Source organism: Empidonax traillii, unplaced genomic scaffold, assembly GCF_003031625.1.
Source record: "Empidonax traillii isolate 1590-97213 ecotype Southwest subspecies unplaced genomic scaffold, ASM303162v1 scaffold1060:size1239554, whole genome shotgun sequence".
NCBI classification, from domain to species: Eukaryota; Metazoa; Chordata; class Aves; order Passeriformes; family Tyrannidae; genus Empidonax; species Empidonax traillii.
The window spans coordinates 642,301-664,501 of NW_020956253.1; the positions used below are offsets into that span (position 1 = coordinate 642,301).

A 22,201-nucleotide genomic window follows, 5' to 3' on the forward strand; every position below is an offset into this window, starting at 1 on the left:
GCCTGATTAGTGCCCCATCATCCTCTGGGGGAAGAACTTTTCCCTCATATCCAGCCTAACCCTCTCCTGACACAGCTCCAGTCCTTCCCTCAAGTCCTGTCCCTGCTCGCACAGAGTAGAGATTGGAGTTGCCCCTCCACTGCAAGGGGTGGAACGAGATGATCATTAAGGTTCCTTCCCACCCAAACTATTCTGGGATTCTGTGATAACTGGGGGAGATGCTGAAGCTCTTGCTCAGCTTTATCCTTACCCAGTGTATGGACTCACCAGTGTGTGATGGGTGGGGATCATCTCGTTCTACCACGATGTAACTCAAACCACACATCCAGCAACTTAATAATGTCCATGAGTGCCAGAAAGGAATGTTGTTCTCTGAGTAAACACAATGTCCTTGGACTTCAGCAAAGCATTTAAATTAGCCCCATCCAACACCACGATGTCAGTGAAATCTCCTTTAATGGATTCAGCCCAGGAAGATCTCGCAGAGAGGAACTGCTGTCAAAAGGAGGGATGTTTATGAAAGTTTGACGTAGATCAAAACAAGGTCTGACACTCTTGCACATTCTTCTTAGTCACTGGGAAATAAATTTAGAAGCACTGCTGATGGATGGCCCAGGTATCCCTCAGATTTACTGCAGTCACAGCTGGGAGGGGACAGCTGGTTTTACTGCACCCTAATTCAAAATTAAATGTTTTAGGGACAAACCCCACAATTTGAAGCCACGAGAAAGTGACTTGCTCTTGGAAATGCAAGACTCTGGAGAGGTGTTTGAGGTTTAATAGACGGGGAGTGAGCAGGGCTTGTTGTGGGATACACCACTGTGACAAATCACAAACAATGATGCTTGGAGGCACACACAAAGGAGGTGTGAGGGACCAGCTTCTCCCAGTCCCTCTGCATGCAGGAAACCTGGACTTTTGGGAGAGCCAGAGGTTTTCCTTGTCGTGGTTGTATCCCTGCTACATTGCAATGCTCAGTTTTAAGTGCAAGGAATAATCATGACTGTTTTTTGGTACTATTTCAAAGGCATAACGTGGGTTGATTGCAAACTTGGGGTCGTGGATTGCAACCTTGGGGTCACGTGAGGCTCCAGGAAATTAATGTTTTTACTTTCTAAACAAAACTCAGCACGTTAATGATCTTGGGGTGCATTTTCGGTGCAAAGGCCTTTCTCTATGGCACATCCCAATGTTCCCATGCCACAATCCCAGTCCCCCCAGGGTTCCTGTGTTCTCTCCCCTGATACAGAGATGCAGGAGCTCTCCCTGCTGAACAGGGTGTCAGAACTCCCTTCCTGAGCTGCAGCACCTTGGAAAGGGTGAAAAAAGAGGCACTTTGCTGCAGGGAGACTGTGTGGAATTTGGGAACAGGACAGACCTGCAGAAGGCCACTTCTACAAGCCCTCAGCACCCACCCGTCCCGTGTCTTTATTTTTGTGCCTCTCCAATCGGGGTGGGGAGTGGGGAGGTGTGAGACTTTTTCTACAGGCGGGAAAATGAGGCAGAGAGACTCTAAAAGCAAGACCCACAAAGGGATTTGGGCAGAACTCAGGGATCTAATGGTTGCATTAGGTGTGCCATTCCTAAATCTGGTTTATCAGAGTCATGGCCAGGTTGCTGTATAACCTTGGAGGTCGCTGGTGGTTAGAGATGCTCAAGTTTTGAAGTTAAAGAATATTTGCATCCCCAAATATTCCATAGCAGTGTGTTAAACAGCACTAGGGGATTTTATTAGACATGAACCTGTCATGATTCATGTTTTAGGTTTCCCCCATCAAAGTTTTCATCTGGTAGGAAGGTTTTAGCAGGTCAGGACCAGCACAAAACAGAGGACTTGGTTTATTTCATTAGTTCTGGGAATGGGTTTCTCTGGCAGGATCCTGGATACCAGAGATTAATGCCCTCCTTTCTCTGAAGAGTTTGAGCCCCCATCTCTCTGCAAAGCTCTTTGCCTGTGATCCCATGGTGGGGTGTAGGTGCCTTACCTTCCTTCACTGGAAGAATTTCAGCTTTCCTTGGCATTTAAATATTAAATCAGAGGAAACATGACTCTTTAGCGTGGAGGGGGGAGGCCCAGGTTATGCCCGTGCTGCTGGGCAGTGGTAAATTGTCAGCACTTTTGCTCTGTGCCAACTGACATTGACCCCAAAAAATCCCCAGGCACAGCAAAGGGCACAACAGCAGGAACCAGGGGTCATTCCCAGTGAATGGTGTGGCCGTGGCCACCCGTGTTTTGGGACAAAGAGTGCTTGGCCTCAGGGCAAAGAGCCATTCCCTCACCTCCGCTCACCCCCTTCAGTGTGTCGGTGTGGATGAAGGGGAGGGATTAATTGAAGGAGCAAGGTCTGGGTCACAGGGCTCTCCCAGCAGCTCTAGGAACATATGGCACGTTAAAGACCCATCTCAACACCTTCAGTAGAAGGAGGTAAAAGTATCCCCCCCCTAAGAGGAAGAAATGGGAGGACAAACCTGCTCCACGCAGGAAAGATCTTGCTTGTCCATCCCACGAATGCTCTGAGGAGTGGACATGTTGCAACAGTTTGAAAAGAACCCCCCCCCCTTTTTTTTTTTTTTCATGAAAGCAAAATCTCAAATACCTGGACTTTGAAATCTGTAAGAGGGAGGGTCCTTATATATTATGTGGAGAAACAAGTGTCCTTTTGATGCCATGGAAAGACAGTGGGGGCTGCTGCTGCCCATCCCACTTCTGCCCCAGTGCAGGGGTCCTGTGTGGTGGTGTGGTTCTCAGGAGGCTTTTTGGTCCTAAGACATGCCAAGCATCCTTCAAAAACTTAGTCCTGATCCTAAAAATTAAGTCACAGGTTGGTGGTCAAAGAAGGTCACGGCCTGGCAAGGAAATGAGTTCCGTGTCTGCGTCCCAACCAGATCTCTTTTGTGATAAAGATACAAGCGGAGATAGATGTGAGTAGATGAATTATTGATGCAAATATTTACACATATTTTTATCTGACTGTAAGTAAACACATCTATAAATACTCATTTTCACCCCCCAAAAAATCACTGAAACTTTAAAGTCGATTCACAATAAAGAGTAAATAGGCAACAGTGTCTTTTCCAAAGGATTTATTATATAAGAAACTTGAGGATGCAGCAACTTTGCTGTGGCTTCACTTGACTCATACCCACCTTGTGACTAGAGGTGGAAATGGAGCCCAACACCCTGCCAGAATCGTGTGTCACATGTTAAACACACCCACAACACCCCATTTTTTCCAGTCTTGCACTTGCTGTTTTATATCTCATATTTAGGGTTGTCTTTCTGGTCAACCTTAGCAAGGCCTGAAACCTCACTTGCGGCTTGAGGTTTCATTTTCTGCCTCTTTCTTACGTCAGGAAGTGAATCTTTGATGTTCTCTCTGCCTTTCTGCAGCTTTATCTTTGGCTGGGTTGTACTACCTTGGGAACACGACTGTCTTGGAACAGAACAGCATTGATGCAGGGACTGTCAGTCAGGGAGAAGTCAATCTTGTTCTCCTTTTAATCATGTGGGCTTTCCCCTTTCCAATTCTTGGTGACTTTCCTCCTACAGGAAATGAGTAGGATCTTCTGGCTCTGACTATTATAACATTTTACCACGTGTTCTCTTTTGTTCCTAATTTCTCTTCAGAAGTGACTGCCTGGGTTGCTTTTCCCATGTTAACGCTGGTGAAAAAAATAGATTTTAATTTCTCCTTCGGCAGCTTGTGACAGATCTTGAAACCTGTACTCATTGTGCAGTTACCCATTGTAGTGGGTATCTTTACTATTTCAGGCACTAAAAAATTTTATTTATCCTCTCAACACCCCTTGCTTTTCCAAGAGGAAAAATACTCTGTGTGCTTGTCCCCACTTCAGGTGGTGTTTTATCGAGTCACAGAATGGTTTGGGTTGAAAGGGACCTCAAAGATCAGCCAGTTCAACCCCCCTGCCATGGGCAGGGACACCTTCCTCTAGAGCAGGTTGCTCCAAACCCCACCACAGTTCCAGGGATGGGGCAGCCACAGCTTCTCTGGGCATTCTCTTGGGCATGGAGAGTTGGGAACTGCCCAAGAAAACACCGGAGAGGCATTTTCATAATGCCACCAAACATACACATGGTGGCTCCAGCATCCCCTTGGGCTTTCACCCCCAAGATCTTCTCCCCCCAGGGGTGCCCATGTGGCATTAACTAAAAACCCTCCCCAAATAAGGGCACAGAATCCCAGAATCATTTAGGTTGGAAAAGACCTCCAAGATCAGAGTCCAACCTGTGCCTGATCCCCCCCTTGTCACCCAGCCCAGAGCACTGAGTCACATGTCCAGGCCTTCCTTGGACACCTCCAGGGATGGGGACTCCACCACCTCCCTGGGCAGCCCCTTCCAATGTCTAACCACTTTTTCCATGAAAAAATTCCTCCTGCTGTCCAGCCTGAACCTCCCCTGGCTCCACCTGAGGCCGTGTCCTCTCATCCTGTCGCTTCTCCGTAACACGGCACGAACATTATCCATAATTCTTTGCATGGCTGCCTGGTTTGAGCAGCTCATCATCTTCCAACTGCTGCTCAGTGCTCGTATCAGAGCCATAATCAAGGTAGAATTCTGCTTTTAATTACACCCTCTGCGACACGTTGAAATCAGTGGCGTCGCACGGCCGTGTCGGAATGCTCAAACGAGGAAACTGGGAAAAATGGAAGGGAAAGGAATTTGGTAAAACTCTCCTGTCCAGCTGGAGGTTCAGAAATAGAGTTTGGCTTTAAGGAATTTTTGCTGAGGGGAAAATTTGGCCTTTTTGCTCTCTTTTCTTGTCTTTTCTAATTAATTTTTTATCTCTTTGTTCCACAGGACATGCTGGTTTAAAAAAAAAAACAAAACCAACAAAGACCGAATGTCAAAACTACTAAAAGCTAACTTTGAAAAAGCAAGTAATAATTCATTTAAAATCAGCATCAAACCCGCGCCTCTCCCTAGTGTTCTCCATAAACTCCTCCAAAAATTAGGTGTTTCAACAAGAGCAGTTAATTATACAGACATAATGTGGAGCAAGACATTTATAAAATCCCCCAATGGCTGATGGAATGATCAGAGCATCACACAGCATTTGCAATTAAACGGAGAAAGATTCTGGATTTCTGGTTGTGCATTGCACTGTTGGTGGCAATCCTACAGTGGCAAATAATAAAACGGTTGGAAAAGGAAAGAAACCCCCCTGGAAGATCAGGTGATGAGAAAACACATTGTGATCCCGGGATAATAGAAACCTGCACTGCTTCTTAATCACTGTCAGGTGAATTAACTAGTTCTGCACTGTCCTGTTTCTCAGAGAGACAACTGCATCTTGTCAAACAACTGCTCAGCTTAATGAAAGATTAAAAAAAAATCAGCAATTATTTTTATCCACAAGAGACCTGGATTAGAGCAAAGGCATGAAGTAAGGGAGTTGTCCCACTTGAAAAGAATTGTGGGTTTTTGCAGGCAGAAATGTGTCTTTTCCTTTGAAAAACACGTGGCCTGGGTAATATCTGAGAAAATATTCATGCCCCTTTCTTGTTTGTTTGGTGGAGGATCCCACATATTCTCCAGGCTTGGTCTGTGAGTCCCATGTTAATGTCAACACAGATAAAAGATGACTGAAAATGTGCAGAAAACTTCTGGGAGCTCAGAAAGAACCTTCCTCGTTTCTACAGGCTTGTGCAGAAGTTGAAAAGCTTGCCCAGTATCCAATGGAGACACAGAATTTGTATTCAGAACAGGCTGCAGAAGTGACAGCAAGATTTTCCATCGGAGATTTCCTCAATTAACCCCAAGACATGCAAATTGCCATTTTTACTAATATTCTCCAAGGTCTCAGGCTCGTGATGAGCAGAGCTCTGTCTCTCATTAGCACACCTGTACAGGCTCTGCAGCAGGCACAGGCACCTCCCAGCATCGGAATGTTTTCCAGCTCCATTTCCGAGGCAGCAGCTCCACTCTCATGGGATGGAGAAGGCGATGCCAAGATCCCACCAGAGCCTTGAGCTGCTCCAGGCCGTGCAGATGGATGAGGCCACTGGGCTTTGGTGGCAGTCACCTCCAAAGAGCAGGACTGAGGAGAGGTTTAGTCCCCCCCAGACATGAGCAAATGCATCTATCAAATCAAATGGATACACAAAAATAATATATTAATATAAATATATAATATATAATGTGTATGTTATAGTATCACGGATCATGGAACAGTTTGGGTTGGAAGGGACCTTAAAGATCATCTCATTCCAACCCCCTACCATGGGCAGGGACACCTTCAGCTATCCCAGGTTGTTCCAAACCCTGTCCAACCTGACCTTGGACACTTCCAGGGATGCGGCAGCCACAGCTTCTCTGGGCAAACTGTGCAAGGGCCTCCCCATCCTCTCAGTAAACGATTTCTTCCTAACATATAATAGATATACTATGATATATATGGAAAAATATATAACATTTAACAGAGGACAATATAATAATATATTAAATATAAATTATGCTATAATACATTTTGCATTAAAAATATATTTGCAGGGTTTATTCTTCCAGTTCTGTGGTCTGGCTCAACCCATGGCCATCCAAAGGTTTGGGGTGGTGTAAAGGGAGGAACAGCCACCAGCCTGGTGGAGCAGCTTTGGTAAATATTCTGGTGATTATGATGATTTAATTATATCCCTTGCAGGGTTGATTTGCTCAACATCTTTCTTGTGTTTGAATCCCACAAGGATTGGGGACAAAAGGATTTCTGTGATCTCCCAGTGGGAGAGCACTGGAAGGGACCTTAAAGATCACCTCATTCCACCCCCTGTCCTGGACAGGAACACCTTCCACTATCCCAGGTTGCTCAGAGCCCACTTTCAAGGATCATTAAATGAAGTGCATTAGAAATAGGAGCTCCCACCATCCAGGCAATGTCCCGTCCTTGCCAAGAGTCCAAACTCCAGCTCCCAGCTGTGGAGCTGCTCTCCTGACCTTCAGCTCACCCCTCCTGGCTGTACAAGTGTCCCAGGGTGAATGTAAAGGATGGTGGTTGCCTGGAAGCTGAATCCTGGCCAAGAATTGTGTGCTCTGCAGTGAAGGGTAGGAAGGAAGGTGAGAAAGACACAGCTGGAGGCGGTGAAGATCCTTCTGGGCGAGAGCCAAGAGCAGGACAACACAGAGCTACTCCTCAATGGCTTGGCCAGGGTAGTGCCACTGCCTGAGGTGTCCTAAAGGAGACAGAGATTCTGTGGGTGCAGGAAAAAGTGGGAAAGTCATGTCCACTGGGTAAATACAATGGATGCTGAGGGTAAATGAACCCATGGACTCCTTGGAGATGAAGTCACTGAAGAAGGAGCTCCTCATGCAGCCCAGGATCATCATGATATTATCAAAGAGATCCTCTGTAGAAAAAGCCATAACGTGCTGAGCTTCAGCACAGTCATAGGAACAAGGAAGCCAAAAATATCCCCAGCACAGCCTTGGGTTTGAAAAGGAGCCCTGTGAAAAGTGAGGCGACTTGTTAGAAGGAAATTAGAGCCACGGCTGGGTGAAATGTTTGCAAGCAGCAGAGACATTGTTTAAAGACACCATATTAGAGGCTCAGAGAAGATACTTCAAGTGTATCAAAAAAGACTTTAAAAAGACCAGAAGAAAGCTACTGTAATTAAAGATCAGAGCGAAGGAGGCTATTACAAGGAAGAAGACTTCGTGTTCAAACACGGAGAAAATAGAGAGCACACATTCTATTAAAAGGTAAGACTAAAAGATTTGAAGAACTGCTTTCTAAGAGAATGAACAAATTATCAATCCTTTTCTAAACAGGAGTGGATTAAGCAGTGGGGGGGTGGTGGGCAAGAGAGAAGCAGGGTGTAAAATGAGTAACTTCTGATCCACAGGCCACAGTGTATGGATCGAGGAGCACCGAAGGAACTTGAAGTGCCTGTGCAGAGGAAATTGCTTGTAATTATAACAGAGGACAGAAATGGCAAGTGCCAATGCTGGGGATGGGTCCTTATGGGTTTTGGAGGCTGAAGTATCAACAAAACTACCAGAGCTCTTCAGCTTCAGCATCAAGGACAATAATCTGGTTATGAGTGCACATGACTCTACCAAAAAACTAAGTAAAACAAGTTGCCATGGGCATGAGATGGTATAAGAAGTAGTCCAGGCACTGGAACATGTTGCTCTGAGAAGGTGTAGCTGCTCCATCCCTGGAAATGTCCAAGGCCAGGTTGGATGGGGCTTGGAGCAACCTGGGATGGTGGAAGGTGTCCCTGCCCATGGCAGGGCTTGGAATGAGATGAGTTTTAAGGTTCCTTCCAACTTAAACTGTTCTAGGATTCTGTGATTTAAGGGGAGGCACTCAAAGGTCCCTTCCCTTCAAAACCATTTATAATTCTGGGATTGTTTTCCACATCATGGTGCCTCTGCATCTTGAAGGATGCAGGGAGGGAGAGATGTCTGCAGACTGACATGCTGTAAGGAGATGAGCAGAGAACGATGATAATCTCATAGTACAAGATCCAGGATCTGAGGAAACACCTCAGATCTGCAGGTTCACCACAAGCCAAGAGCATGTTCTGGGGAAGCACCATGGGCCATTTGCCTGAGTCTCCAACTTTTCTACTAGTGTTTGTGGGTGGTTTCATTAGAGAGGAGAAACTCCTCAGGAGAAACGCTGTGCTGCCTGGGAGGGAGACTGCAGGAGATCCAGACACAAAAATACCATTGCAAGGCTTGACTCAGCCTTGGTATAAAGTGGAATATAAGGGAAATACTGAGATCAGTCCTTCCTCCAGCCTCCAATGACACTTGCATGCCTTAGCAAACATCTTCTCTGCTGAGACTTTCCTGTAGGTGAAGCGAAGATCAGTAAAAGTCTCCAAGATGGAAGCTCAAGGTGGATAATGGGAAAAAACTGCTACCAGTGCTCTGAAACCTCCTTCCTTCCTCATGTGCTTTCTTTAAGGGGCAGAGCACTCTGTTTTCATCCAGAGGGGTTGGGAAGGGCAGAGGGAGGAGGAGAAGGAGGAGGAGGAGAAACGGTGGGTTTGCAGCAGTGGTTATTCTCTCTGGTGACAAGCTGTATTTGTCTTTGGGGAAAGGTGACTATCGAGCACCTTCGTGACATCAAGATTGATCTTGGAATGTTTAAAATGATAGGAAAAATGCATTTCCCATTGACTTCTCTGGGAGCAGCTTGCACAGTTCTGCAAGCAGATGGCATGATGTATATTAAATTATCACTTATGTCGGGGGGCTTATTTTAAGGATGGAAGTGTCGTCTCTTGGTATTTGTGCCAGAACTGCTCATCCCCAAATCAGGAGTTTTGTATCCTTCCAGCCGTCCTGGAAAATATTTGAAGGAACATGCCCTTCCCAAAGAGAGGTAAAAACTGCATCTTGTTCTTCTGTTATAATCTTTTAATGGAAAGGAAAAGCAATTTGAAAAGTCTCCTTTATGAAAGAAAAGTCCAGATCGGTGTAAACTGAACTAAAGGCAAATGTCTCCCAGACTTCGTTGTAAATCTGCTCCACTGGGGTGAAGGTTCACACTGACAACATGAAATAAGTAGTGCAAACATGACCAAGAAGTCTAAAGCAAATGCTGAGTCATCAACAATATTTATAACCTCCCTCACTCAGAATAGAAGATACTAAGGGACTGCAATTACTGAGATATGACAAATGTTGAATTTTTAATGACACAGCTGGAGGACACTTCCTCGTCCAAGAACGTTGCTGCTGAAAGTCAGAACCTTTGTTTAATCCGTGTTTCATCCGTGTCCATAACTGTGAGTTATGCTCTGTCGGCTTTGCCCATAAAAAATACTGCTAGTGACTACCAAAAAAAGTTATTCTGGGTTTCACAGTTCTCCAGATCCCATTTTTCCCTGTTCTACTCCTCTCCCTAATCTGGTTTTATAATAGACCACTCCTCTGTGTTGCTCCCAACCCTCTTACATCCGTTTTGGTGCCTTATACCTTGCAATTGTCAAAACGCTCTTGTGTGGATGATCTGCACTTCAAGCCTCTCCAGGCCACTGTTCCTAAACCAGCCTCATAATTTTACCCCATCAGCATGAAAAAATAAATTCAATAAACAGCACCTGCCCCGGGTTCATTATGGAATTCACAGAACCTGGGTTGGAATGAACCTTTTTAAAGGTCATCTATACCAACCCCCTGCCATGGGCAGGGACACCTTCCACTAGACCAGGTTGCTCAGAGCTTCGCTGTGGGATGTTCTGTCTCATTTGGAATGCCAGTTCCTGGGGGGCAGAGGAGGTGACAGAGTCCCACTGAGTCCCCTGGGACTAAAATATCTTGATACCAACAGAATTTCAATCTCTAAGGCCAGGTTGGACAGGGCTTGGAGCAACCTGGGATAGTGGAAGATGCTCCTGCCCATGGCAGGGGGTGGGACTGGATGAGCTTTAAGGTCCCTTCCAACCCAAACCATCCTGTGATTCCATGATCCTTCCTGTACACACTGCACAGCAACATCCTGCATAGAAATCCCAATAAAGAAGGGAATCAAAAGTCAGTTCATCCCATGAATGATTAAAGATAATTTAATGGGCAGTCAGATATATTTTACATATGCTGTTAATTTATTTTCTTCCGAACAGAATATTACCTGGCATTTAATTTCCCTCAAGCATCCAGATGCTGTCAGGAAATGTCCTGATATTTTTGTCTAAAGCCAAGAAGCATTTCAGGTGTCTCTTAATCCACTTTATTACGATTTTTCCAATGAAACCATCTCAAACACAAAACCTTTCCATTTACATCAGCACCTGAGTGCATTTTGCCAAGCAGTGACAGGCCGTGCTGCAGATCTATTCCCAGAAGAGCTTTCTGTGTTGCTATTCAATAATCCCTATTGTCGCTGGATGCCACAGCAAAACCAAGATACCAGTGGGCAAAGCCCTAAAAACTCTCCTTGCTTGTAATGAAATACTTTTTATATTTTATTATTTTTTTTTACACGTTTTTTTATGCGGGGAGACGAGGAAAACAGCTGACGTTTCATAAAGCCCATCCTCTTGGAGAACAGTAAATGCCTCGTTTGTGGGACGTGCTGTTGCAGTGGAGGAAGGAGCCCACGAGAGGGCTCAGGGAAGCAGCCCTGGACCAGCATCCCTGGGAAAAGCGGGGCCTTGCGGGAAAGCTCTCCCTCCTCAATCACATTCACCTTAAAACATCTCACCCCGGGCAAGCCAATAAACAAGCAGCCCAAACAACGGCAGCTTTTATTACCACGGCTAGTACCACGCATGTATTTTTAATCTTTTGCCTGTGTATTCCTTAGAAACTTTATTAATTCCGGGGAATGCTGCTGCAGGGAATACACGAGGGCACTTAGGGCTGATGAAGCTCCCTCTCGGTTTTATGGTGTTGGCACAGCGGGCTCTGCTGAGCGTCCACATGAGCACATTTATAAAAAGCTTATTACACCACACAGCTCAAGAATTGCTGGTTCTTTTTTCTTTCCTTTTTTTTTCCCCTTTCTTTTTTTTTTTTTAAACCAGCACCATTAAATCTGATTATTTCCTTTAGAGGGGCAGCGTAAACAACTCTGTCATTTGTTTTTGTAAAGTCAGCAGTGCCACTGAGGAGGCCAAGGCACTGCAAGGCATTGAAACCCACCAGCAGAGCAGGGTTCTGGTGCATAATTTCCCACCAAAAATGTAATAGACTCCATTATCTTATTTTTTAATTTTTTTTTTTTGTTATGGGAGATTGTAAAGGAAATCTGGTTATACACCCTTTCCTTGTTTTTCCTCCTACATCCCCCCAAGTACCTCCAGCAGAGCACTTGCCTTGTTGAATTGTTACTCCAAAGTAACAGTTTACATGTTTTCATGCTTATTTCATCACTAGTCTATCATAATTTAGTGAAATCAATGAAAAAATAAATAAAAATGAAATTAAATACATAAAAATAATTAAATAAACTATAAAATAACACTTAAATAATTAAAAGTCATTAATATACTTTAGCCACTTGTTTGGATTTATGTGAATGGACTTCAGATTTACAGGGATTTGGAAAGACTTAAAAAAGACAAAAAATTTTAGCAAAGAGGGATTTGGGGTTCAAGGATTCTTAGTAGGGAGGGAATAAATCTTGAGACTGTGAGATCAGTAAGGAAAACCTGGAGTAGGGAATGTAATAATACTACTTGGGATGGGGAATGTGAAGGATATTGTGCTAAAGAATCGATTTATTTTGGAACCTTTAGTCAAAATGTAATACGATAAATATTTTTATGGGGTTGAAACTTGCTTTAAAATTCTTCCATTTTCCCTGGGTAAGTAAAGGACAAAAAGTTCACAAAGTTCACCCTGCAAAATGAGAGTTCAGGGTGATAAAAGTATAGAAATCCCAAAATGAACTGAGCAGAAAATCTTGACTGAGAAATCTTTAACCAAAATTACAGTGTTACCAAGAGTTGTGTCACGATGGCCTCCAACTGGTCAATTCTGTACCAAAATTTCAGATTTTAGGCAAGAATTATGCTAATGAGCATCTGACTGATGGTGCAGCACTGACCTCTTGATGTGCCCAGGGATTTGCCCTCTCCTGAACTGGAGTCTGACCTATGGAGTATTTCAGAACACAGTTGGAAATCTTAATTTAAAAGCTCCAGGGCTGAGCCTCAGCTGCTGGGAACTTCTCTTAATTCCAGGGAATTCATGAAGTTGTGATCTACAGATCTGCAAAGCAACCCTAGGACTATAAATGGTTTGGACTGGAAGTGACCTTTGGATGTCTCCACTTGAACCACGGAATCCCAGAAGGGTTTGAGTTGGAAGGGAACTTAAAGACCATCTAATTCCAACCCCTGCCATGGGTAGGGACACCTCCCACTAGCCCAGGTTGCTCCAAGCCCTGTCCAGCCTGGCCTTGGACACTTCCAGGGATCCAGGGGCAGCCACAACCTGGGACTGCTGATAACGCCGTACCTTGAGCTGCAGTGAAGGAAAGAGAGAGCCAAAGGTTGGCTCTGCTCTGCTGCATTAGCACTTCTCCCACATAATTGCTGCAGTGCAATGGAAAAATAAAGATCCTTTGTGAAGAGGTCCCTGGTATCCTGCGTTTTTTCCTTCTCCCTGGCACGAACGGTGGTCTGTGTTCTATGAAATCACCCGCTGTTTTTGCCATCCCCCTCTGTAAATCCCAAATCACTGCGTTATTCTGAGGTGCAGTGCTGATGGCTCCCCTACGTCAGCTCCATTTTTAGTGCAATTTATGGAGCTTAATCTGCACCTCAGTGCTCATGCAGATCCCAAATGGAAGGCGGATGAGTGACTGATTAATCTTCCCGCCTCTCTAGAAACCATCTGACATCGATTGCTTTACTGTGTTATCATCCCCGCCGTCCTTCCAGGGGAACAGATACAGCTCTTGGTACAGGAATCCAGGGCTCTTGTTTCCAGAAAGAACTGGGGAGCTTAAAGTCTCCAGTTCCCTTGATTGAAAACCCTTAGAAACAGTTCATGGCCTTCTTGCTGAAACTGGGGGAACCAGCAGGTTCGTCCTGATGAAAATTCGGGCTTTTTCAGAGATGTCCTTACCTGACCAGTCACGCAATGGGATTGCAATGAGTGTTTGGACAACACTCTCAGGGACAGGGTGGGATTGTTGAGGTGTCCTGTGCAGGGCCAGAAATTGGACTCAGTGATCCCTGTGGATTCCTTTAAACTCAGAGTATTCTATGATTCCTTGTTTTTATCCATTTTTACCAGTTATGGAGAAGAACATGGAAAATGATTTTTAGCTGCCATCAGCTGCAAGGAGCAATGGCAGCAAAGACAAGGGACTGGAACAAGTCTATCTTAGTGATTTAAATAGTGCCAAGGAGTAGGCACAGAACACAAATTTTCTATATATCTGCCATAATCACCTCTTATTTATTACCATACATCAGTAATAAACTCTTTAGGAGTCTTGGGAGTCTCACCAATGAACCTCTGAGGCTGAAGGTCTAACATTGCCCTCGGACGGGAGAAAGCCAATCCCAGAAATCAGATGGCATCGGCACTTGCTTGGTCTGAGCAGCACCGGAATGCTGTTCCTTATTCACATCTTCATCTAAGCAGGAAAAAAAAAAATAAAAATCAGGAAATACGTCACTTGAAGACCTGGAGAGGGTCCAGAGATGTGCAATGACTCAAGAGAATTAGAAAATAGACTTGACTGTGATGAACTCCCAGAGTCCTGTTTATCATGCCTTGAGGGATGACTGCAGCCTACAGCAGTAAGTCTGGATAACAAAACCTGGATAAAAGCAATCTCTTCATTGTAGGGAAGATAAGCTAAGCTGTGACGGTTGGGAGCCGAAGCCAACCTAAAAATAAGGTGCATATTTGTAACAGTAATCAAGTGCTGAATAATCCACTAAAGCCTGTGGAGGATCTTCTTTCGCTGCATGTTTTCAGATAAAAAAAAAAAAGAGATGGCTTTTGCAGGAGATGCAGAGGGAAGCACAAACCTGCCTTCCCAATCCGTGGATTACCACGGAGATGGTCACACAGGGCTTTATCAGTTTCAAGATACGGCAGGTTTTGTTACGTGGGTAAAACGCTTCTGTCCCAAAGCACAAGGACCAGGAAATGTAACTAGGATGGATTAGGGCAGGAAATGGCAGGTCCTGGAAAAAAATGGTGTAGATTTTGAGCAAGTTCCTAGGACTGGATGGGTAGGAATTTGTGCAAAGCCTTGGCTGAAAGGAGACAGATAAGCCCACATCCCTTTTCTTACCCCCCCCCCTTCTCTTTTCCCATCTTCACACTGTTTTCCCAAAGATTTTTAGCATATGCCATAAAACTGCTGTGCTGGGAATACTGTGATAATTACATGGGAAGGCAAGCAGAGTGTAGGTGCCTGAATCCAGGCTTTTTATACTTCAATCTATGTGTTGGTACATGGAAAGTCTATGTGAAGCAGAAAGAAAAAAAATAATCATGTTCTACTGCTTGCTTGGACAGGTAAATCCATATCAAGGACACTTTAAATAAAGTTAGAATATGATTTTCGGAGTCTGCTCCCCCACCAGACCTCACCTTCTGGAACTAGAGGCGTGGATATCCCACACTTTCCTGAAATACAAGTGGGATTTATCTAATTTAAACAGCATTCTGTTACCATGGAGCCAACAAGCACTAAGTCCTTGTGAAAATCAGCAGTTTTTATTTGTTAAGTGGCACGATGGCTTATTACTGTTTAATACTTGGAATTCAGTTATCAGGCAGGCACACAGTGTGTGAAGTGCCACACAAACAGGGAATGCCAGCCTGTCTCCTGCCCATAATACCCGGAATTTTACAGCATCAGCAGCCCCAGTGTCACTGCTCTACCCGCTGCTTTGGACTGCAATTCCCCTGCCCTGCTCTGCTGTTTTCAGCCTCACACGTGAAGCAGCTCAATGTGATGGGTGACAAAGCACTTTTTCCCGGAAGAATTAATGTGCTGGAAAAGACACCTGTGGTTTAAGGGATAAACACACAAGGACAGCACGTGGATGATCGCTGGGGCGGAGGCAAGGCTGGATTTTCAGCACATCAGGGCTCTGGAAGGTCTCAGCCACTTCATCTGCCAGGATGAGCAGCCAAAGATGAGTCTGTTTTCCTGCCCTTCACCTCTGCCTGACCTCCATTCACGCAGAGGAGACGGCAGTGAAAACATAACTGGTCACAAAGAGGCAGAGGACGCTCACAGGAAAAAATTCAGGCTCACAGGTAGAGACGTTAACTCTCAGGGGAAAAGTCCATTGCCACCCATCACCTTATTAGTGGTGAAAGATGGTCAGTATAAAACCAGTGGACTTTGTCATCTTCAGTGATTTCTTACAAAGAAAGAGCTGGGAAATGACAGAGTGACCCTAATGAGAGAGCAGCCAATTAGGTGAACACGCCTTAAATAAAATTCACGCTCTGTTAATTGAGCATTTCTGGTTCTTACTAACTTGTACTGTCAAAATATCACAGTTATTTATCACATATTCACTCATTATTCAATAGATCATCTTCAGGTTATTACAAGACTGTTTTGAGGTCACCTGAGGTCCTCTCTAGTCCTGATCTCGATGATTCTAACCATCCAAATTTAACCAGTCTTAAAAAACTGACTGCAGTCTTGGGACTACTCATGGTGTCGTTCACCTCTCAAGCACAGAACAGTGAATCTCAAAGCAGAGGTGGGACAGTTTGTCTCTCAAGTTCCCAACTGGATTTTTAATTTTGAGGAAAGCTTGACTAGTAAAAGATGAATTTCCTGCTTCTCTAGGAGCACCTGGGAATTCTCGATATTGCTATAAATACCCAACACCTTTATAAATGTGAATTAAATTGTAGGCCTCAAGTGTATTATATTCAGGTAAAACCCAGCTTGATTAAGAGGAAGAAGGAACTGCATCCATCATGGACCATTTCTTGAGAGAATTAGCTGACTTTCCTCTCAGATTAGGTATTAGTCTATTGTTTTATCATCTTCTATCAATTCAGCCAACCACCCAAATTTTTCAAAACCCTGCAGGTGAATTTTGCAATGAATTTCTATCCTGTCCTTTGTATAGCCCAGTGGAAGGTGAGCCTGCCCATAGCAGGGGATTGGAATGAGATGAGTTTAAGATCCTTTTCAATCCGAACAACTCTGTGATTATATGAATATGTGCTATATTATCCCCAAAACACGGTGGATATTTCCCACAAGCACTTTTACTCCATTCACTTTTTTTTTTCTATATTTTTATTGCAAACACAGGTGCACACACTTCTTCCTGGAGATTTATGTTACTTCATGCAAAAAGTACTCAGCAAGATTGGGATAATCCAGTACATTGGTTAAACGTAACATAGGAGAATGCTGTGTAAATAGACAGAAAAAAAGTCATAGAAAAGAACCCGTATATAATCGGGGGTTGGAGCAAGATGAGTTTTAAGGTCCCTTCCAACCCAAACCATTCTGTGATTCTGATTACGTCGTACAATAAAGCACATTAGTGAACGAAGAGTCTGTGCAGCATGTTTTTCCTGAACGTGTTTGCACAAACACTCCTAAAACCGGGAGCACGGACAAGACAGAGGGTGAATGTGACACAGATGGGGACGACGCGAATGGGGACATGAATACCCCACGAGGGGCACGAAGACAAAAACCCTTCCCGAGGCTGCGAATTAATACCGGGAACCACCGTGTACGATTCCATAGCAAGGAGCACTCCACACAGGTGTTTGGGGGGACGGTGCAAAGGGATATTTCGGGATAAAGAGTCACGGAAGACACGGACAAAGCGGGGGGGGGTTGCCCGTGACAGGCCGTGAGGGAGCGGGGCCGGCCCGTTTCTCGCCGCCGCCCAGCAGGGGGCGCTCACCTCCCCCCGCCCCTCCCTCTCTGGGGCTCCCCCTGAGCGGGCGATGCCTCCTCGCCGCCTCCTCCTCCTCCTCCCGCTCGCCCGCGCCCTCCGCGGCTCCGCCTTCGCCATGGGCGACTCGGCCTCCCGCCTGCCGCAGGAGGGCGAAGCGCTGCCCGGCAGGACCCAGCGCATGGCGGTGGCAGGTAAGGTCAGACCGCCCTCCCCTCCCCTTCCCGCCCCGTTGCCGCTTCGCCGCCTCAGCCCCCGCGACCCCCCGAGCGCCGCGGCGCGCGCGTGCGCGGTGACCTCGCGGAGGGGGCGGGGCCGCTGCCGCGCGTGCGCGCTGAGGGGCGGCGGGGGAGGGGGAACATGGCGGAGGGGGCGCATCCCGTGAGGGGGTGACGGCGAGGGGGGGTGGGGTGTTAAATGTCCAAAATGCCCACTGGGAACGCGTTTGCGGCGTGGTTTGTTCGCGTGGTGACGTGATTCTTTTGTGTCGTAAGAATCAGGAGTTTGTGGGTTGCTGGAGCAGGCAGCGAGCGCTGTCCTTGGAGGTGCTCAGAGGAGCTGCGGCTGCCCCTGGATCCCTGGAAGTGTCCAAGGCCCGGCTGGACGGGCCTTGGAGCAACCTGGGATAGCGGAAGGTGTCCCTGCCCATGGCACGGGGTTGGAACTGGATGGGCTTTAATATCCCTTCCCACGCAAACCATCCTGTGATTCTGTTCTGTGATTTCTCTCGGAATACTGAATTTCCTGTTTTAATTTTTACTGAGGGCAGCAGTAGTCCTCTTGAGGGTTTTAAACGGATTTCCCTACCCCTTATTTTTACTACTAAATAAAATGAATACCTAAAAATAATTCTTGCACATAGAGTGGATCTTCTACGGATGTTCTAGGAATGAGTTCTTCCCTGTGAGGGTGGTGAGGGGCTGGGATGGAATTCCCAGAGAAGCTGTGGCTGCCCCTGGATCCCTGGAAGTGTCCAAGGCCAGGTTGGATGGAGCAACCTGGGATGGTAGGAGGTGTCCCTGCCCACGGCAGGAGGTTGGAACGAGATGATCTTTCAGATCCCTCCCAACCCAAACCATTCCGTGATTCTGTTTGCAAAGTATTTTAAAGTTCTTAATAATTCTTCCAGTGATTTTCCCTTGAGTAAATGTGTGCTGTCAGGTAAGCAAAGTAACAACTCAGAATTAAGCAATTTTGCCTTCTGACAGCCCTCCCAGGAGCTGGAAGTGTTCCAAGGTGATTGTCATTGCCATTCTAAAGGAATTACAGTGGCACTGAGGTGCTCTAAGACGTGTCTTCAGTAGTTCTCTTACAAGGTGTTTATTGTACAAGGTGTTATTTATATGTGTCTTTGCTCCATGCTCCTGTAGACCCTAAAAATGCGTGTGAACTTAGGGAACAAAAAAAAAATATTCAAACACATAAAGCATGTAAGTGCTGGTGGGAGGATAATAAATGGATGATGGCATAAGCCCAGTGTTTGAGAGCCCAGTAAAATCTTACGTGTTATAGATATTTGGTCAAAATCTCACCGTGGTGGGAAAATTGAAGGTAGCAGGAAGAAAGTTATGTCTGATGAGGAGAAAATGGGCTCAAAGGAGGGGTGCAGGGGTGGGGTTTATGTCTTTACAGAAGTGAACTCCAGAGGTGATACCAAGAGTAGCACATTGCCTGGATTAAAGCAGCACCTCGTGGATAAAAGCCTGGGCAGAAGACACGCTAAGCCCATTTCATGATCAGTGACTCCACAGAGAGAATAATTTTTGTGGAGCTGCACAGAAAACATCCTCATAAGGCCAAATATGAAATTTTTTTGGATCTTCTTCTGTGGATAAGTGTGGTATTATGTATTTAATAACAGCACGGGCATCTGGTAATCTGCAAAAGTTAAAATGAGATGTAAACTACTTTCAGAAGAGAATGGTCATTTGAATTTTAGGCTGATAACCGACTGGACTATTGACTTTGCAGACTTTTGCCATTTTATAAAAGTCCGCTGTGAGCTGAGAACCAAAACTGGAGCTGGTATTCCAGGTGAATTCTTACCAGTGCAGCCTAGAAGGGAGGGGTTTTTTTTTCCTCTTTCTTTGCCATTCCCACTCCTTGTGATGCAGCCCAGCCCAGTCTGCTGTGTTTGTACTGCTTAACCTGCTGTCCAGCAGCACCACAGCTCTCAGATCATGTGGTGCAGAACATGCTCTTCTCCTTGTTGACCTCCAGGAGGTTTCTGTTGGTTTTTCCAACCTGGAGTTTTCCAAGGTCTGCTTGGACAAACCTCTGCTGTTTGTCGTGTCTGTTTGACGTTGCCCTGAGATTTGCTGAGCGTGTTTTCTGTCCCATCAGTCGTGTTACTGTTGCAGATATTGAATGAAGCTGGCCCAGCCTCACCCCCCCCCGGGGTGACCTGCTGCGCACCAGACATCGAGAGATCGATCCCAGCCTTTGGAGGCCGATTTCCCTGCTGATTTGTGACGTGCCCCATGCCTGGCAGGCTGTTCCTGCAGCAGGAGAAGGGTGTCAGAACCCTGGTAAAGCCCCCACATGTCACAGCCACTGCTGTGCCTTTTGGAAATAATTTATAAGAGGACTTATTCCATGATCTTTCCTGGGACTGAGGTGAAGCTGAGCCCCTCAACCCTCTTTTTGCCTTCGTTAAAAATGGCTGTTACTGTAGCCCGTGTCTCATCATCAGAGATCTCCCAAAACCACCACGATTTCCCTACATACAGGTTTTCCTGTATCATTATTCCCAGATCTGTCACAGTGTCCTGATGGCCCCACCAGCAAGCTTGCCTTGCAGCTCTGCAAAATCTCCACGTGGCTCCTTGGATTTAAACACATTTAGCTTCCATCACCCTTTTCTCCTCACGTTGTTTGCTGCTTTTCTTTCTGACTCTACCAGTGCCTGGAGAGCTTTTGGAGCAGTCCTTGTTTTTGAAGACTTAGGCAAAAGAGCTTTTGAGCACTTCAGTCTTTTCCTGTAACAGCTTCGAGCCTGTATTCTCTACTCACCAATACACCCACATTTCCTCTGAGCTGCTTTTTACTCCTGTCATTTTTGTGGAATTGTTTTTTATTGTCATTTCTGTCCTGAGCGAGTTTGAACTGCAGCTTTGACCTCTCTGGTATTGTGCTCAGGCAATGCTGTATAACAAATGCTTTTTTATGCCTCCTGGGCTGTTGTTTCTCCTTCCTTTGTGTTCTCTCTTTGCATTTTAGTCCACTGAGCAGCTCTGTGTTTCTGATGAAGTTCCCAGTTTTTCTACGTGATATTTTGTTCCTTAGATCTCGTAGAAAGTCAAAATTCAGAGCACCCTGAAGGGCCCTTTCTCCCTCTGGCACTTCTTGGGAGCTTTTGCTAAGCAATTCACCCTCTCCTGAGGGGCAGCTCCAATTTCTGCTCTCTGTGACCAGGGACAGGACCTGAGGGAACAGCTGGAGCTGTGCCAGGAGAGGGTTAGGTTGGATATCAGGAAAAGGTTTTTCTCCAGAGGGTGGTTGGGCACTGAACAGGCTCCCCAGGGCAGTGGGCACAGCCCCAAGGCTGCCAGAGCTCAAGGAGTGTTTGGACAACACTCAGGGACAGGGTGGGATTGTTGGTGTGTCTGTGCAGGGCACAGAGGTTGGACTGATGACCCTTCTGAGTCCCTTCCCACTCAGGGTATTTATTCTGTGATTCCATGATAATTCCCTAGATAAGCCAGAGCTCTGACAGTTGAAAATGTTGAATGTCTTGGTTACCTTTCCAGCCTTCCTTTGGATCCTGATCTCTGCTATCATGTGGCTACTGACAGGGCTTCAGTCTCCCCCTGGAACTCTGTGCTATCAAGGAATGCATTTCAGCAGAGTGCAGCTCCCAATCCCGTCCTTTGGTGCTAGGAAGGGTGATTCCTACATAACCTGTCCTGATCCAGGATGTGCTGAAGTTGTGTGTGCTGTGCCAGCTCTCTGATTCTTGTCACATCAGAGGTCTGTGACCACCCTTGGGCATCCCAGTCTTCCTAGTGAACCAAACTCTGCCTTAGTGTTCTCCTTGAGGAGAACATCTGCCAGACCTTTTTTAAGTAGTAAGTGACCCCAATCCAGGGACCTGAGGTGTCCATCCTCTTCATCTTCAGCGGTGTTGAGAGCCTGTAACTTTTCTTGGAGCTCTTTTCCCTGGTGCTGCAGTGCCTGGGTCTGCCAGGGCAGAGCTCTCAAAGGAGAGGCTGCTGCCACTGCCCAAATCCCTGTGGAGAAGATCCAGGTTCTTCCCAAAGCCTGAGACCACTCTCAGGAGCTGAACCTGGAGAGAGATTGAAGTACCAGAGGTGTTGGTGCTGCCTGGGTTAGCAGTAATGTAGGATCTAAGAAAGTCATGCAGTTAAATCTGAATATTCCATACATTTCTGTGAAGTGATTGAAGCAGTTTGTGATATAAACGTTTCTGCTTGTAGAACTCGGTTAAATTAGGAAAAACTACTATACAGGAGCTGAAAGCAACACAAACATTAGTAAACTTCACTTGCTCTTTTAGTAAACAAGTTGAATTTATCTGATCTCGTCCAAATTTCATAATCTGAGACTCAGAGTTCGTTGTGCTGTTCTCATTCCTCCAGTAGAGCTGCTGCATTTATTTTTGAAAATTATCTCTTGTATATTTTTGTCTAATGGTGCCATATGATGTTGTGCTTTAAAGACATATTATTTATTGCTTCTACCTTTCTGGTATAACTCAACTTCTCAGGATTAATTTTAGTTATGTTGCTGCTGAAACATGGCTGTGTTTTCTGAGTGAGTATTTATTGCTTACACTATTTAATGGACTATTTTATTTTATGGTGGTGGTAGCAGCTCACAGTCAAGGGAGCGCTGTGAATGTTGAGTTT

General features: G+C 45.6%; 1 protein-coding gene across 2 annotated transcripts in view; it reads left to right on the plus strand.

Annotated features, from left to right (window-relative positions):
* Positions 1–17,363: 17,363 nt before the first annotated feature.
* The window catches only part of MSRA (methionine sulfoxide reductase A), a 250,933-nt gene continuing 246,095 nt past the window's right edge, over positions 17,364–22,201 (plus strand). For both annotated transcript variants that reach the window (XM_027904466.1, XM_027904465.1), the window contains exon 1: positions 17,364–17,527. In XM_027904466.1, coding sequence (XP_027760267.1) covers positions 17,386–17,527 — 142 coding nt within the window. In that variant the 5' untranslated portion in view covers positions 17,364–17,385. The remainder of the gene's footprint in view (positions 17,528–22,201) is intronic.